This window comes from Clytia hemisphaerica, unplaced genomic scaffold, assembly GCF_902728285.1.
Source record: "Clytia hemisphaerica strain Z4C2 unplaced genomic scaffold, Clytia hemisphaerica genome assembly, whole genome shotgun sequence".
Classification (NCBI taxonomy): domain Eukaryota; kingdom Metazoa; phylum Cnidaria; class Hydrozoa; order Leptothecata; family Clytiidae; genus Clytia; species Clytia hemisphaerica.
In genome coordinates, this window is record NW_027104057.1 from 20,191 (window position 1) to 39,094 (window position 18,904).

The following is an 18,904-nucleotide window of genomic DNA, read 5'->3' on the forward strand; positions in this document are numbered from 1 at the left end:
CATTTATTAAATTCGATTCATTAGATCAAAAGTTATATCCAATTGAATAAAAATGTTACTTTCAGAAAGTGCTCGAAAACGTTAAAAAACGACCTATCAAATTTTTACTTTAAATTTGGCAATCGCAATAGCCTTTACATGATTAAGAGCATTTTTCATTAACTAAACACATAAATTTTGAAACTGAAGGGTCGAAAGGGTTCAAAATCTTCATCAAAATTAATTTGATTTAGTTTTACCGAAATTTTCCTCAGATTTTTGGTTCTAGACTGGATTAAGTCTATGTAAGGCTGAATCTACCTCGAAACCCATATTTGATGTTTTTTTATGAATTCTACCAGATTTCTTGGCCTTTTCCAATTTTCTTCCTTTCATTGAGATTCAACCTTCCTTTAAATAACAAAAGGTCATTTAGACAGCTAATTATCATTTTTAATGACTGAAACAAAAATACTGATATATCATGTAATTATGCTTCTGAATAATTTGATAGGTCGATTTTAACGTTTTTGAGCACTTTCCAAAAGTAACTTTTTTTTCAATTGAGCATAACTTTTGATCTAATGAATCGAATTCAATAAATGACCCATCAAAATTTAAGTTTATTTTTCTTCTTTCCAATAAAATAGGAATGGTTCCTTTAAAATTTTTAAATTTCGAAAAAATTACTTTCAACCATTTGCGTACCGTTACTTTGTTTTTGTACCCCAATCCATTTGCCGAGGGGTAATTTTTTTTAGTAACCTGATTTGCCGATGTCGTATATATACGACATGCAAATTTTAACTCGTGTTGCCGCATGTCGGATATATACGACAAGGATATTTTATTCCTATTTGCCAATGTTTGACATTTGTATTTGACATTTGTTTTATATATATTTTATGATAGACTAAAATAAACCTGAAATAAATCTTTTGAGCACTTAATATATTTGGATTTTTTTATGTCGGATATATACGACATTGGCAAATAAGAAAACCATTTTCCTAAAAGCTGATTTCTCGGCAATAGAGCTCCTTCTTTTTTAAAGGCCTCGGCAATTAGGTAAAAAAATTTGATGTCAGATATATCCGACATTGGCAAGTAGAGTGAAAATTTGCATGTCGGATATATACGACATCGGCACGGAAAGGGTTAAAGAGAGAAACTTTTTTGTGGCGCACCCGGTACATACTACACAAAATAAATTACACTATAACTTTCTTCAGAGATTTTGGGGTATATTTCTATTTCAAATTTCATTACATCATCAACTGTGAATGTGATGTCACAAACAGGTTTTTCCCAAATTTCTCAACAAAGGGAAAAAAACCAAACTTAAACTTATAGCATTTTGGAACATGCCATAACCATAAGTTTGGCCCACCTTTTTTTTTTTTTTATTTCTGACTCTGATTCATCAATTTAATTCATGTTGATTCTTTCTAAAAATAAAGGGATTTACTCTTCAATAACTTAAATTTACTTTTTTAGATATAAACAAGAATGAACAAGAAGTCAATCATTCCGCTGATCGTTTTTATCTCAATCTTGTTGATGCACTTTGGTAGTGGAGATGGATGTGAATGTAAAGATTACACAGGCCTAGTTATAGTAAACAATTCTGGTAGTCATTGTAATAAAAATGATGGAATCAATCGTTGGACTTGTCCCTCACTTCAAGCTACATTTGAAAATAAAGATATTTCATTGAATGATTCCTGTATTTGTATTGTGGTTGACAAAGTATCTCTTAACAAAACATTTCATATAACTGCTCAAAGATTGATTATAACCAGTGACAGAAAATCAAATATTAAGTGCTCCTTAGAAAATGAAACTGGGCTCTCTTTCAATGCGTCAAGTAACATTGAAATTACTTCATTGATCTTTACAGGGTGTGGTCATGTAGACCCCTCTATCAATCAAGATTTAAACATTAGTTCGGCTTTTTTTTTCCAAAATTCTAAAGATATTACTCTTAAGAATGTTAATATTACATCTGCTGAAGGTTATGCTTTCTACTTTCGAGATTGCACTTCAAAAATCGAAATGCAATTTGTTGACGTGCGTAGAAACAGGCCGAAACTATTTGGCGGTGGTGTTATAGTTATTAAAGAGAAGTATGTTGAGCCAATGAAAATGTCACTAAACGTTTGCTGTTTCAGCATACTGAACGCATATAAACCTACTGATAAACAGACACTTGAACCCTTTGGATATGGTGGTGCCTTATCAATACATATTTCGAAATGTGACAACAATCAATTTATCATTGGAGACCATACTGGCTTTCAAAGGAACAGTGCGATATCTGGTGGAGCAGTTTCTGTGCGTATAGGAAAAAACTCAATGAATAATACGTTTAAATTTGATGGGATAAAGTTTACTGGTAATACTGCTGTTAAATCAGGAGGTGCCGTTGACATTGTAACAAAGGAATACACACATCCCTTTAATAATACTTTTATTTTCAGTGGTTGTACTTTTAAGGACAACACAGCTGGTTATTATGGTGGTGCCTTCTCTCAAAGCAAAACATTCAGAACTTACCATGAAATGCCTAAGACTGATGATTTTTACGGTACACATTTTATCAGCTGCTTTTTCCTGCTAAACTCTGCAAAACTTGGTGCTGCAATCTACCTTGACGATACTTATGTTATTTTTGATGCAAAACCCAATAATCCTTCCACCATATCTCAGAACAATAGAGAAGTTGAAAATTCAAACTTTGCTGCTCTTTTTGCATATAGTACAGATATATTGATCAAGGGTGAACTTATTTGTAAAGAGAATTCTCATACAGCTTTTGTCCTGGATTATTCATATCTCCATGTTAACAACACTGTTTTGTTTACAAGAAACATTGGTAATAAAGGAGGTGCAATATCCCTCTATGAAGAATCAACCATATTCTTTTATGGTAATGGTTTGTTGAATTTTACTGAAAACAGCGCATTAAAAGGTGGTGCAATCTATTGTCAGTATGAAGTTGCGCCTATTCGTATTTTCAATAATAACGGATATTTATCGTATAGATGTTTTTACAGCATTATTCAGTCAACCAGGGAACATGTAATGCTGTTTACGAATAATACAGCATCTGAGGGTCAGGGCAAGACAATTTATGCTTCCACCTTGAACTATTGCCATATTCAGCAGTTGGAAAACGCTTTCGATTTGCAACATAACGATGGGATTTCTTCAATCAACACAGATCCAAAACATTTATCTATATCTGAATCGCAATGGCAAAATCTTTATCCTGGAAAGGTTTTTAGTCCTACTGTTAATTTGACTGATGATCTAGGAAACAGTGTATCAGCTATCGTTCAAATTAAGTTAAGTAGCAAGTCCGTCGCTATCGACCAAAATTATACGAGATTTCTGGTCACTTCAAATCAAATTCAACGACAACTGTCTTTTGTTGGGTCAAGTAAGTCAAATAAGTCATTCAAAATCACCATATCTGCAATGAGTGGAACATCTACACCTAAAACAATAGAGACAACTATACAAAGCTGTATCTTTGGGTATGAATTTAATGAGCGAAACGAGAAGTGTGAATGTTCTCAAAACAATAGAATAACACGGTGTGAAGGAGATAATGTCTATTTTCATAAAGATCAATGGGTCTATAGGAATTCTACTAAAGATATTCACACTTGTCCTCAATTTTATTGCAAATGTCACAATGACAATGAGACAAATGATTGTTTGTATAAAGCCAATGAACAATGTAATACAGATCGAGATCAGACATCAAAGGTATGCAGCAAGTGTAAAAGTGGAACCACAGTGGGATTTGGTGGTAATAAATGCAATACACATTGTAAAAACTCTTACGGAATATTTTGGATCTTGGTCGTGTTAATGGTGACCATTTTCATTGTGATGTACTTATTGATTATTGTTGATATTGACATATATAAGAATTATCTAAACTCTACATTTTATTTCTATCAAATAGTATCCATGTTTTTCACAAGCGTTAACCTTTACATCGACCCAGTGATTTGGGCTTTCAAGAGTGTTTTTATTTTGGAAGGATTCCATATTGCAAATACAGCTGGAGTCTGTATTTTAGAACGATTTGATGAGCTTGACAAGTTATTTTTTAACTATTTATTCCCAATATTTGCATTTGCATGGATTGGATTGATATTCTTATTGGGAAAGAAATTTAATTGGTTCAGCTATAAAACAGATAATTACATTCATGCAAGTATTTTTGTTATTGTGTGGGCGTATGGTGACTTGGCTCGAGTATCATTCAAGATCTTTAAATTCGTAACCATATCCAACCATAAATATGTTTTTGTTGAAGCTGACATCCCATATTTTCACAGCCCACGTCATCAAGCATACTTAATCATCGCTAGTTTGATTTTTGTACTCATTGTTGCATTTCCATTCATTTTGATGTTTTCTTACAAGATCAACCCTAAATATCCATACCTGATACCGTTTTTCGATTACTACAAATCGTACCTCAAAGACGATTCCATCAGCCAGTTATTCGCATCATATTATTTCATATGTCGAATACTGTTATCGATCATTGAAACTTTCTTTTTCACTGACAGACTTGGTGCTCAGAAAACCTTACTGTCCTGTATCTCCTTGGTTGTTTTCATCGTATTCGCTGCTGTAAAACCATACAAAACTACAAAAGAACAAAATTTTGAGTATCTTAACATCTACGATAGCGTTATACTGTTCTTGTTATCAAATGTAGCCATATTGACATGTGCCAATGGTTCCCTTGCGGCTGAGAATCCGAATATCAAAGTTAACAACATACTTCTTAATATTATACTGGCAGCACCAGCTATTTGGGTTGCTTTGAATTTCCTATACCGATTATGTAGCTACTTGGTGAAGAAATGGAGGGAAAGGGCTCTACAACGGAGAGTTGAAGATGAGGAGGACGACCATCGAAGAGGTTTGTTTTTATGAAGACTTTCTTTAAAAAGCAAACAAGGCTGATAAGGCTCCATTTAGACCTTAAAGGAATTATACGGTGTTATATACCGGGTGCACCAAAAAAAAGTATACAGGTTTGTCGAGATATTGTAAGCTTCAGGATTTAAATTTTTTGTTCATTCTTTTTTTATTGTATAGAGGGTGCTCTAACTTGAATTTTGAGCTATTATGCACTAAATTTGAAAAAGCAGTTCAAAAGTTATTTTCAAAAAACTAACTTTTTTTCCATGTCGAAATTTCAAAAAATCATTAAAAACAGCAATCACGCTATAAATAAGACAAAATGACAAAAAAACAATTTCATTGTTTCTTTTATTCTTTTTTCTCTTATCTTATATTTTGCCAACAGTTTGCCCATCTTATTTGCACGTCATGAATATTTCCAACACCATCAAACTCAATGCAGACCCAAGTTCTTTGAACAACTAGTCGAGGAATGATGATCTATTTTTTCAATAATTTTCTCACATAGCATAACATCAAAACCTTGGAGATTTCCAAAAAAAATTTCAGCTTTTCCAAAAATATTATCTTACATGGGAATAGCTTGTTTTACCATATTCTTAAATTCTGTGACCAGTTTTGATGAACACAGTTGCAATTTTTGGCATTTTTATGTGTAAACAAGGTAAGTGTCTAGAAAAAAAGTTTGCTCGCTGTTTTTCATGGTTTTTTGAAATTTCGACATTAAAAAAAAGTCAGTTTTTTTGAAATAATTTTCGAACTACGTTTTCAAATTTAATGTATAATAGCTCAAAATTCAAGTTAGAGCATCCTCCATACAATAAAAAAAGAATGAACAAAAAAATTAAATCCTGAAGCTCACAATATCTCAACAAAGTTGTATACTTTTTTTTGGTGCTCCCGGTACACCCGACTCGTCTGAAACTGATGTCAGCAAAATTTTAATAAAAGAGTCCTTTCAAATTTGTAAATAAAAGGAAGAAAAAAATCTTGCTCCACATTTTTCTTTATTCATTACAAAAGATTCTATTTATTTCAATCTGCTGAATCAACATACATTATAACTATGTAAAAGTTGTACAGTATGTGGCCCCCAAAACGGCGATCAAATTTGAAATTTCTCTCAAATTTAGAGGAAAAAAGATTTTACAAAAATTTTTGCTGCATGAAAACCTTTAACATCTCTACTTTATTTCCTTGAGGTTCTTTTTCAAAATTTTCAATTTCAACAATATTTTTCAATCGCTTAAAGATGGGTAGCTTTTTTCTAATGGCCCCCAAAACGGAGGTTTGAAATTTTAGCGATTTCTCGAGATATCTTTAAGATATGAATACAAAATTTTGACCATAGTTTTGAAATATGATTTAGAGGGTTTTGGGCATAAGTTTATTTCATAGAATTTTTACAGTATACCCCTGGTTGTCAAAATGCAGGTTTGGGGCCCCCAAAACGGAGGTGTAGTTAAAATCAAATTATTAAGCCCAGTGGTAATATGGGGGAAAACTATGAACATATTTGTGTTTTCCCTTAAATTTACGACCCAATGGATGTAAAATTTATGATTTTTATGAAATATTTCAAGTTTTTCGATATTGCAAAGTACAAACTGAAAATTTAGAAATTTTCAAAATGACAATTTTGATTTAACAACGTCTTAATCAAGTTTTTGAAAACAAATCTCTTTTGAAAATAGTTCCATTCATGTATGGAATAAGCTGTGAAAATTTTAGAAAAAAAGCTTAACTAAAACTGAAAATATTAAGCTATATTTTTCTCGTATATTTTGCAAAAAAATGACAGAATTTGCCGTTTTTGCTGATTCAGCGAAAATTTTTATACATAATGTTAATTTTTTGTTATAAACTATTAACTCAAGGTGATAGGAATAGAATTCCAAGATTTTTTGCTTTTTCTCATATTTAGAATTTTCGGTTTTGTCAATGCTGATTCTAGGGCTCCAAAATACTGGTTGACCTTCGAGATGCTATATTTTTTACCCAGCCTCTAAAGTCACAGATGTATTTGCATTTTCTGAACGGCATTAGGTGTAGAAAGTTTCCTATACCCCATTTTCATAACTTATCTTCAATATCCAAGCAGCTAGCGTGAGTTATATGCAATTTTTATCTAATTTTGGTGTTAAAATATTTCCTTTAGATGCAAATATATTATTTTGAATCTGTCTCAAACCAGCAAAAACATGCTCATTTTTAAGTATAACCATCATTCTTTCAAAATAAACAAAAATCGTATTTTTGTCTATTCGCAAAATCTTATCCTCAAGGTATTGAAATATTTTTATTACTTATTCAATTTTCAGTCTAATACGTCACATTAACGATTTCCTTCAGTATTCAGGTGGCTGTTTTTTTATTTTGCATTGATTTTCTATTATTCTATTCTTCTTTGTTTTAGCTCTTCTTCGTGAAAGTTTAATTCAGAACAGTGACGTAGATGATGACGAGGATGATGATGAAATAGATGGTTGAATAATTTGAGATCGAAGATGTTTTGGTGGCTCAAAATTTGATTATCTGGTACTTGATATCTCTTTCCAGCACGCTAAAGCTCTACAGGTCGGGAAAGCTTTCAAGAAGAAGGTTTCGATTTATAAGCCAGATAGATATGTAACGGATATGGAGTTCCTTTCCTCCTTAAATGAAATATTGCCCCCCCCTCCTTTAGAGCTAAAGCGTATTGGTATCTTAAAGGGATATAAAAGTAATAAAATGTAAATTGCGCGAACCACGTGTCATTAAAGAGAACAATTAAAATCACGTGTCCAAAACAAACTTGTAAAACAATTGAAGCAATCAAAATCAGCCATATTTGTTTTGATTTATTATTTTGACATGTGACATTTGTCTTGATTTTGTATCCCGCTGCATACGGTTTGTTTACAAATTTCGTCAGTACTTTTATGTCCATTTAATACGCAATCAATATCAGAAAACTTGCTTGACGACTTTGTATTTTTATGGCAAAGAGATATTATATATTTTTACATAATTCGATCGTTTTATTTTTTTTATCATATTTTTGTACATATAGATATATTTTTTATTCTTTTTTAATTTCCATTTATACACAGCAGGTATATTCAGAATGCTTTTCGTAAAAAATTAGTTCTCATTAGACACGTTCGGGTACAAAGTTTGTTGTTCGTTTGATAAAATACCGAACAAGGATTCTACGAATTTCAGTAAAGCTTTCATAATTTAAACACTCACGGGGACGCAATTCTTCTACAGCTCTGTAGTTATAGGAATTAGTTTACAAGAGGCCAAATATTCGAATTACAGAAAAAAAATTTTTTTGTTTTTTAGGAGGGACGTTTATTCGAGAGGCGTTTATTTTAAGTAATTTGCGGTACGCAATATCTTACCTATGTACTTAAAAGCTTTCCTTTTCATATTGAAAACTCTTTAAAAAGTTATATTAGTCGAAAAATCTTGGCCGAACTGCACGTCTTTCTTTTAACTTGACTCCAATTTTTTTAGTGATCTCAGCCCGTCAATTGACTTTTTTTTTAATTGAAACGAATTTTTATTTTTTTAAATATATTTTTAGAAAAGTTTTAACATTAGAACATTCAAAATTTATTTTACTGCGCATGCCCGGAAAGATGCTAAAATGTTAAAGCATATTAAAGACCACTTTAAGAACCTTAGGTCTAAAACCACGACACGAGAAAAAGAACAGCTGAACCACGACCCGTAGTTTGTCAATAAGTTTTGAGGACTAAATGATATTTTGTCGAAGTTTAGCCTCATTTTATAAATATTTTTTTTATTTTTCCAATTTCTTAAATAATAGCCCATTTTTATTGGTTTTGGTTTCTTTTGTTTGACAATCCCTTGATTCTGTATTTAATTTGCACAAATATGACGAAATATGTTGTATTAAAGATAAAAGCGACATTTTACTAATAAGTTTTTCAGTACTTTTTAAAACGATTTACAGTTTCAATTCATGCCCTGTGGTCTAAAAAAGAAAATTTTAGTCTGTAATGTGTTTGATTGTCTTCTATGTGTTTTTCAAGTCAAGTAACTAATTTATCTTCTCGTTTAAGATGCTAAAGAAAAATGAATTTAAAAAGTGAAATATTTTTACTGGTTTTAACCGTATGGTGTATATCTTCATCTCGTGCTCAAGAAACATCGAATTGTGATGGTTTCAACACAATCATAGACATAGTTTCAAACGTTACCGATTGCCAGAAAGATCCATCAACTCCCAATCGTTGGCAATGTCATTCCCTCGAAGCTGCATTTGCCATTTACCCAAAGAAACCTTTAACAGATACTTGCATCCATATCACCAAAGATGCTAACCATCATTTTACAAATGCTATCGTTTCCAACGCACGAAAATTGAAAATCACTTCTCACGACATGTTCACCTTTCAGTGTGGTCCTGGTCAATTTTTGTCTTTCATTTACGGAGATAACATCGAGATCGAAAACCTCAAATTCGATGGTTCTTGCGGAGGAGCTCAAACATCTACTTATATACATAACGATCCATTTTATATGAATTCCCAAACACTATTAAGTGTTCATATCACAGCTGTATTCCACTTTGAAAACGTGACAGATATCACCCTTAATAACATTGACATGAACTCCTATGACGGCTATGGTATCTCAATGACTGACTGTATCGGGCATATTTCGTTGACCAAATCAACATTACAAAGCAACAGGCCAGTTTATTTTCAATTTGAGAAGTCATCAGAAGGAACAATTTACGGGGGAGGTGTTTTATTTCGACATATATCTCGTAAAACATTAAAAGGAGCATTTTTCACCATCAGCAATACCACCTTGACAAACCTCACTGGTTACCCGGATGAAACGGCTCTGGAGAAAGAATCGAAACCATATGAACCATTCGGATATGGAGGAGCTATCAGTTTATCTTTCCACAAAACATCGGGTAACAAAATCAATATTATAAACGATGATATAAATGACGATACTTGGATCACTCACAACAAAGCATTGTACGGGGGTGCTATTTACGTGAAGCACGGAAGCGATTCCTCAAATAACAGTATTTTGGTAAAAGAGATTTTCTGTACACACAATACAGCAGTTTTTTCTGGTGGTGCTTTCTTCTATTTCACAGTCGAATACCCGCATACGAATGATAATAGTTTTACTGTGGACAATTTAAACGAGTTATCTTCTAATACGGTTCTCAATGGTTACGGTGGTGCATTTTGCCAACGAAAACAACAATCAACTGGTATTCATCGTAGTCAATTTGATCCTTCTTTAGTAAAAACTTTCTTTTACGGAGGAAGAGGCAATATCAGTCATAATAACGCCAAAATTGGATCTGCACTCTTTTTTGATAACGTTTATGTTCAATTCCTTGGTGTTGTCGGATTGATAGATAACAGTTGTACAGCTTCGAAAGACGGAACTCTTGGTTTTGGTGCTATCTACGCCTACCAGTCACATTTACTGGTGACCAGTTCATCAAGTGAGGATGCACATTATCTATCTCAAAACCATGCGACTGGTATCGTACTTGATTTCTCAGACCTTCATCTCCGAGGAAACCTTGATTTATATTCAAACAAAGGTATTAATGGAGGTGGAATGGCACTTCATGGAAGATCACAAATCATTATTGAATCGACCACTGCTTTCTTAGACATTGATAGTAATTTTGCAAACAAGGGTGCCGGAATTTCCGTGGATTTTAACGGACCATTAATCGGTGAATGGGAAACCTATCTTACACCAGTCTACCCTTGTTTCTTTAAATTTTTGGAGCAAGCAGTCAATGGACGGAAGCCTCAAGTACGTTTCAATAATAACAAAGCGGTCCTGTTCTCTGGGCATGAGAACGACATCTTTACAACCAGCCTACGAACATGCTCGTCATCGTCAGAATCGGCCGATCTACTTGATTTTTTCAACGATAAAGATAAGTTTAACTTCACTTCAAAGAACTCTATAGCTACAGAACCGGTTGAAATTTACATCCCAGACAATAAAGTATGGCAGAATATGTACCCTGGAACAACAATGACCGTGCCGATAGAACTTCGCGATGAGATCGGACAGCCAGTATCGGCGACTGTCAACATGGATATTATTTCTAGGACCGAGGTGTGCATGTTGAGGAGAAAAATAATTACAAATCATTTATTGTCAGTAACAACTCAATTGAACTGACACTCAAAATAAGTAACAAACCAGCACTATTCGATTTAGTCTTTTCTTTAGAGAATGCTAACGCTGCTCAACCTAAACAAAAGAGAGGACGTTTTGACCATTGTCCATTTGTTAAAGTATTGGAAGACGGGGTATGCCAATGTAGCCCGAAGACAAACGAAGCGAGGGGGATAGTATTGTGTATCGGAGATGACATTTATACTTATGCCAATCTTTGGTTTAAACCGACCCATGAAGAGATCGTTAATGACCTCGAAAAAGGAATTCAATGTCCAAATCATTACTGTCGATTATGCGACCGTGAAGACGAAAATTGGGTTTATTGTAAATACGATCCAAATAAAACACAATGCGGAAAAAACAGAGATGAAAATTCTACATTATGTTCTTCGTGCAAAAATGGAACAACCCTCCAATGGGGCTCCGAAAAATGTTTGCCAGTGGACGAATGCCGTGTAAACAAATCGAGCCTTGCTTTTACAATTATTGGACTTTATGTTGCCGATTTGATTTTTGTTTTAATTGTGCTTTTATCGAATATTGACGTTTACACTTGCTACTTAAACTCCGTATTTTTCTTTTATCAAGTCATCGGTAATTTCCTTACAACAACTCAACTTTCCATGAATGATTCGTTTATGGGACCTCTCATTGCGTTCCTCATTGAGGTTATGAATTTTGACGGAATTGGTAGCAACAAAGGGATCGCCTGTCTAGGTGAACACTTCACAGACTTTTATAAACCAATGCTAAACTTGGCTGTGCTATTGGTTACTTTTGTCAACCTTTTTATTTGTGTTTGCTTTTGCTCGTACTTGAGAGGGCGTTTGTTATCAAAGAAAAACACACCCGTTGAAAATGTCGATGAAAATGGCGACCAACAACCGCAAAGTATAAAAACACGAACTTTCTTGAATGTTTTTAAACGAGAGAATGGGTACAGAGCAGCCGTTTTTATCATTTTGTACACCTACGGCTCTATAGTCAAAGTTTGTTTCGATGCCCTGAAGTTTGTCAATATTGATGACCAATTTCGATTGTTCAATTATGCGGAGTTTAAACAAATATCAGATTGGTTTTGGCCTTATTACATTATTGCGTCCCTTCTGCTTATCATGTTTAGCATGTATCCTTTTGTTATCGATGATAGATTCTATCGAAAAATGAAGCGGTATAGATCTTGTTGTGATTGCCTTGACAAATGCTCGTGCAGAAGTATCAAAAAGGTGTTTGCAAATCGACATGTTACGGACGTCTTCAAGGAACCGTTCAGAGACGACTGTACAGGATTTGCTGTTTACTATCTTGTAATAAGAATCGTTATCGATCTTATTTCAATGTTCTTAGTCGCTTTCAACCCACACAAGCAGTTGAGTTTGGTCATTCTAACCGTGCTTTCGATTGGCATTCTCGTCATCTTCACAGCCAATAAACCGTACAAAGATGAAATTGACGGCCAGAAAATGTACCTCAACGGGTTCGATACCTTTATCCTATTCCTAATCTGCGCTATTGGAATCATTAGTAATGGCAAACAAAAGATGTCTGTCCTCAAAATGCATGACAACTCAAGCCCTAATTTTGTGTTTGGTGTATTGGTTCAGATCTTGCTCTTAGTACCCGGTGTCGTTGTGGTTGGGTACAATTTACTGCAGCTCCTAAAATTCGGTGTTTGGATCGTTGTAATGAAAATGAGAACCAAGAAAGGATGGTTTATTTTCTTTGATGAATATATGAAGGGTGATCATGTTTTTCCAAAAAACTTCTGTGATTTTGATTTTATTTTTAATGATTAAACAAAAATATAATTATCGTTTCGAGGTTTAGATTAGAATAATAAGCTTTTAAGCCTGTTTAAATTTTCACAACGTTATCAATGACAAAACTTTTGCAATAGTGAGGTCTGTTGGCACAAAAATACTTCAGTTCGTGATAAAAGCATGAAATTTGGCACAGATGATCCTTGGAGGGTATAAAACTTAATCTCAAACAGTAACACTAAATTATGTCACCTGGCGACCTGCTACAATCTTTCAAGAAATATATTGAGAATTCCGGTTATTTTGACGTTTTTCGAGATTTAAAGTTCGGGCGAAAAAGCCGATTTTGGGCTATCTCTTTAATTTAATCGAATATTTCAATTTGAGACGGGTAGGCAGACTTCCAGGCTATATTCGGAGCCTTACTGGACCATTTTTGAACTTTTGGATCCTCAGATCCTAAGGTCCTAAGTCTTAAGTCTAGCGTTAAAACTCAGAGTTAAAACTCTACCTTTCGAACCTACTTTAGAGCACTTACAAATCGATCGTGGTTTCAAAACTTCCTGGGGAATTTCCCATTTGTCTCAAATATTTCTTGAAGGATTGTAGATGACGTCATCAAGTGGCTGGGCAAAAAAATATTTTTTTGGAAATATTCTAAATCTGATGTTCCCAGCGAAAAGGTCTTAAAATTCTGATGAAAATTGAGGTACAAAACATGCCTTCAAAATGTTTAAATCAAAAGTTATGAATGTTGAAAGTTCTTTGATGATGTCATCATAAGCCTTTTCAGGCAAAACTTAAAAAGCTCGTAATTTCAGAACAAGTTGACCTTTTGATGTTTCATGTATGATATCATATCAAAATTCAATGCTTATTCTGATTTTGATGCTAAAATTGAATTAAAAGCTTTAAACCCTACAGAATAATAAAACTTAGATTTGGAGATTTCCAAGGCAAATCAACGCAATGTTCTCCCTACAGGAACGCAGTGCACAACCGATTATTTTTTTGGAAATTTCAAGCCTTCCTTTGTCGTTTAGACACAACCATCAGAGGGAACATCTGAAGTATTCTTACGTTTTTATGTGCTAACAGACCTCACTACAATTATATTTTGTCAATTTGAGGAATTGAAATGTAAATGTAAACTGATGATTTTGCTCAGTTTGAGGAGAAGTTTGGATTTTAAATGATTAGATGCTATATTTTTCGTCTTTTATATTCACATTCGCAATTTTAATATATTTTTTATTTTTTTATTTTTACGCCATTTAGCGATATCTTTATGTAAAGATTTATTTTTCATTTTTTTAAATAACTTTTCATAGAAATTACGTGACGAAATTATTACTATGGTATAGTCATTGATTCCCAAAGGAGTTTATAGGAAGTTTACTCTATTTCCAAAAGTAACACTTAAAGACGTAAAGGTAATAGTTTCAAAACGAGGCAGTTTTTGCACTTTGAATAATTTATAAAAGGCCTACAGTATGTGGCCACCAAAACGTCGATCGAGACTAAAATTTCTCTCAAATCTAGAGGAAAAGAGATTTTACAAAAACTTTTGCTGCATGCAAAACTTTAACATCTCTACTTTGTTTCCCGAAGGTTTTTTTTCAAAATTTTCAATTTCAACAATATTTTTCAATCGCTTAAAGATAGGTAGCTTTTTTCTAATGGTCACTGAAACGTTTTTCTGAAAGGCATTAGTTAGTTGTAGAAAGATTCCTATAACCCATTTTCATAGCTTATTTTCAATATTCAAGGAGCTAGAGTGAGTTGTATGTAATTTTTATCTAATTTTATCTAATCATTATTTCAAAATAAACAAAAATCGTCTAATTTTGATAAATCTAAAAGTCAGAATCCTCATTTTAATAAAGACCTAGGTTTTAGGGGCCGTCTCCGTTGTGGGGGCAATATACTGTATATCGGTAACTGCGTTTTTAATTTACCATGTTCTTTCGATTCTCAATGATTAGACAAAGAAATTTTTTATAGTTAGAAGCCAATCTTGAAAAAATCTCTACTCGGACGGGAAATACAATAAAAGCAGAAAGGATAATTTTCTATGAGTGTTCTGTTCCCTACCCTTAGAGAGACTTTTTTACAATCTTCTCATCTACTGTAAATCAAAAACATTTCCTAGAAATCTTGAAGTTTCCAACTCTTAGAGAGGCTAATTAAATTTTTCTGATTTTTGCGACCCTTAGAGAGACTTTGAAAGGTGAAAAACCCGACCCTTACCGTCCGCACATAACCAGCACCCATTTTTGCCTAAGTACCCCCCCCCCCCGGGTAAATGTAGTCTAAAGTCTGACGTTGAAAGCAAAATAATACTTTTCTTTTGATAACAGCAAATATTTTCAAAATTCAAAAACGGAGGGGGTGTTTATTAGGCAAGGTTCAAAATTTAATGAATTTAGGGTGACATTTTTCTTAGGAGTTTTACTACCGCCACCGGTACATTGTATGTTGTTAATGTTTTAAGAAATTTGAATTTTTGAAATTTTTAAAATTTTGTGATAATTTGAATTTAAAACTTTAGATAAATAAAAGTAATATAATATTTCATAACTTTGATAAAAATATAAACGTTATCTTTAAATTGATTTGATATTCTTGGTGCTTTCCCTTACACACGATTTTGTGTGCGGTGTGTTTACATTCTCGGGGCCTGCAATATAATTTATTATTTCGACCATATGGAATAGTCTATGAATCGAAGCCTTTGATAACTAGAGAATATGCTTCACCCGACTGCCCGGGGTGGGGCACTTAAGGATTTATTTTTTAAGATCAAAACTGTATAGGTCGAGACGAGCGAAGATGAGACTCAACGACCTTAAAGCACTCTATTTTTCTTTTCAAAACTGCATGAACTTTTTCCATATAAACATATTTTTTTGTGCTCGAAAAACGTATTCATGATGTTGTCATGATCAGCCTTGTCCGATTGTGTAAATCCTGATTTTTTATTTTCTTTTGTTCGTTTATATTTGTGTGAAAATTTGAGGTTGACGGCTTTCCTCAGTAAAAAGTTATTCAAGTTTTTCTATATATGACGTCATCTAAATGGCGGATTTTTAAAAGGTTTTTCTTAATTTTTTCGAGTATGAAGGCTTGGGGACACAAGAAGTTTTTTTCGCGTTGGTGCAATGTAACATGCTCCATCCCACCAACACAAGAAAAAAGTGCGTGTCTCATGGTACCTGTTTGTTAAAGCAAACAATGTCCCTCAAGTAAATCCAGTTGAGCAACTACGTTAAAAAGATATTAACCAAGCAGAAATCTTGTGTGCTGTTTGTTGTTTGAGAAAGCTTAGCTGTGTGGACTGGAGACGGGACTTTCGATTTCTCGCTTTCACAAATGCTCTGTGTAAAATGCACGAAAGTTAAAAAAATATCACGAAAAAAATCGAACGAAACAACATGAATCTGAATTCAAACTGTGGGATGGAGCATGTTGCATTGCACCAACGCGAAAAAAAACTTCTCGTGTCCCCAAGCCTTAAGGGTAAAATTTTGCACTGCACTGTGTAAGGGTCAGATTTCAAACTATCAAAGGGCTAATTTTGGGCGATACGTACTAATTTGGAACAAAGCGCCAAATTTGGATTCTGTCAAATAACTCCCGTTAGTACAGAAATCGACACTCGCTTAAAAGTCTTCTACATAGTGTTTCACAAAAAACTGAATAAGTAAGGCCACTTTTAGAAAGAAGTACTGAACCATTCAGTTTATAGTCAGGATAGCTGAAAGCAGAGCTACTCAGCTTCCGCGGTTAAAAATTTATTTCAATTCAAACAACATTTATTTCAAGAAATATCTAATAGTCTAAAGGAAGAAATTTTCGCGGAATTTATTTTCGTGGTTTTTTTGACAAATCCGCAAAACATGAATATTCTCAGGATTTTAAAATTCACCTCTAAAATTGGGTTTTTAAGGGCAAAAAAGGCCAAATTGTAAAAAAAAATTCTCAAAACCGCGAAACTTCCTAATAATCTATAATCTTGAGCTGTGAACCACGAAAATTTCTTCCCATAAGGCAAGGTAACTCAGAACTTTTGTCAATTCAAAAGACTAAGAAGTGTCAAGTCAAGGAGAATCAATTTTAAATTTCCTTAACGAGAAATTTGACTTACAATCTGCGTAAGTTTTGCCATTAAAATGGAAAATCTCGGATTTTTTTTAAACTCCAACCTGGTGTATTTGAAGCTTCGTATTTCTAAAACAAAAACTGCTTTTAGGACGAAATTTTCACAGCAGAAATATGAACATAAATGTGCCTTCGGTTTGTCCATAATTAAGTCGAGTTTACTTTTTTTTTCTTGTGAAACACCCTGTATGTATATAGTTTTTGGAGAGCTTTCAGGTTGTATAATTGGTTTTGGCCTAAAATGAGTTTGAAATTTCCATAAAAAATGAGCCCCTGGTATTTGGTTTTCGATTATAGTAGGGGGAAATTTGTTCGTTTTTTTTTTAGGTCGCTCGATTGTTTTGATCAAAGCACTTGTTATCCATTTTTGGAAAGCTAAGGGGTAGTTGAATCAAAATAACTTAGGTTCCAATTTTTTTCAGACACAAATATGACGGTCTCAGGCAAAAATCATAAGGCAAAAGTTAATTAACTGTTTCTAGTGATTGGAAAATGCTATTGACTTGAGATTTTGACAAGTGTATTGGGTATTGATAATACAAGCTTGCCAAAATTTCAGCAAAATCGGACCAGCGGTTCTGCTGAAAGTGAGCATTTTGGGTAAAATACAGACCGGTCTATAATGAAATACCAACCGCTCACGTGACTAAACTGAAATTTCACACACTGTCTTAGATGGTCAATATCTATCACTGGTGAAAATTTAAAAGCTCCTGTAGTTCCCGAGTTCCGGCAGGTGGTCAATGTTCTTTCTTAGGTTCTAAAAATAAACGCTTGTTAATTTTACGAAAATTTTCCCCCGAACCTAATTAGTACCCTCCCCCGTTTACTAAATTGTCAAAGAAAAGGTTCCTTATTTTACTCCAAATGGGCTCTTCCAGAAATAATTGTACATGGGGGGTGGAGGATATAACAATTTTTAGTGATTTACTCCACGAACGGGGTGACTTTTGGTCCCCCAAACAAGCATCTGCTGACCCCCCGACACCCCCAAATTACCCCCGGACAGAGCAAATTTAACCCCCGGACAAGGTAAATTTTGATGATTTTTTGCTACCCCCGGACAAAATATCTTCCACCCCCCATGTACAATTTTTTTCTGGAAGAGCCCAATAGCCCGATTTTAACCTATATTTACTTTTTATTTTTGGGTTTTCAGAAGCGAAATTTCCATCCCCCAGCAATTAGGACCCCCCCCTTTATTGAAATTTTGAAAATTTTCCAACTCCCTCTTTTATTTGGAACCTAAGAAAACCAAAAAGGCTTTAGAAAAAAGTTGCCTTAGTATAAAATACTTATTTTATCCTAAATATTCAATAAATTACGGTTCAACCCTATTCGGCCTAGGGGAGTGAGCTGTTTCTGTTTGGAGGTCAAATTATTGGTAATAGCTCCTGAAATAATAGACCTTTTGCCATGAAATTTTCTGCAGAATCCTAACTTTTATTTGGCTTCAAATTTGACACCTAAAATTTTTCACACCTTGAGCATGATGAGATTTCTGACAGTAAGGTGCCACAAAAATTGACACTTTTCCAATACAAATTTATTTTTAATGTCAAATATATCGTATCGTACGATAGTACGAAAATGGTTAAATCACGAAATCACAAACTTGTAAAAACGCCTATCACGCCATCACGAAAACCGATGGACCTCAGTTATATTTTTTAGAGTAAAAACCTCAATCTACAGGATCAAACTTGTCACTTGACGGGATGCTTCAATAATGAATTTGAGAAAAATGAATAATTTTGGAAAAAACAACCTTTTTTTAAAAAAAAACAAGTATTCTACAAATTCAAAATAAAATGACCATATCATATATGTACAAGTCTCTTTTTATAAACTCTCTT

The 18,904-nt window shown here is 33.6% G+C and overlaps 2 protein-coding genes across 2 annotated transcripts; both read left to right on the top strand.

Annotated features, from left to right (window-relative positions):
- Positions 1–1,477: 1,477 nt before the first annotated feature.
- LOC136812237 (uncharacterized) lies at positions 1,478–7,639 on the top strand. The gene is made up of 2 exons (XM_067068713.1): positions 1,478–4,930; positions 7,352–7,639. The coding sequence occupies exons 1-2, from the start codon at positions 1,489–1,491 to the stop codon at positions 7,423–7,425; spliced, it is 3,516 nt and encodes a 1,171-aa protein (XP_066924814.1). The 5' UTR covers positions 1,478–1,488; the 3' UTR covers positions 7,426–7,639.
- Positions 7,640–9,007: 1,368 nt separating this feature from the next.
- Positions 9,008–14,315, top strand: LOC136812250 (uncharacterized). Its single transcript, XM_067068731.1, is given in 2 exon segments — positions 9,008–11,085; positions 11,088–14,315. Coding segments are annotated over 2 exon segments (3,900 nt in total). The 5' UTR covers positions 9,008–9,021; the 3' UTR covers positions 12,924–14,315.
- The last annotated feature ends 4,589 nt before the right edge of the window (positions 14,316–18,904 follow it).

Bases quoted from the DNA above. Each gene is read 5' to 3' on its own strand.
- LOC136812237 (XM_067068713.1), top strand. From the start codon at position 1,489: ATGAACAAGAAGTCAATCATTCCGCTGATCGTTTTTATCTCAATCTTG. The intron at 4,931-7,351 runs GTTTGTTTTTAT...TCTTTGTTTTAG, and splicing joins GGAGGACGACCATCGAAGAG to CTCTTCTTCGTGAAAGTTTA.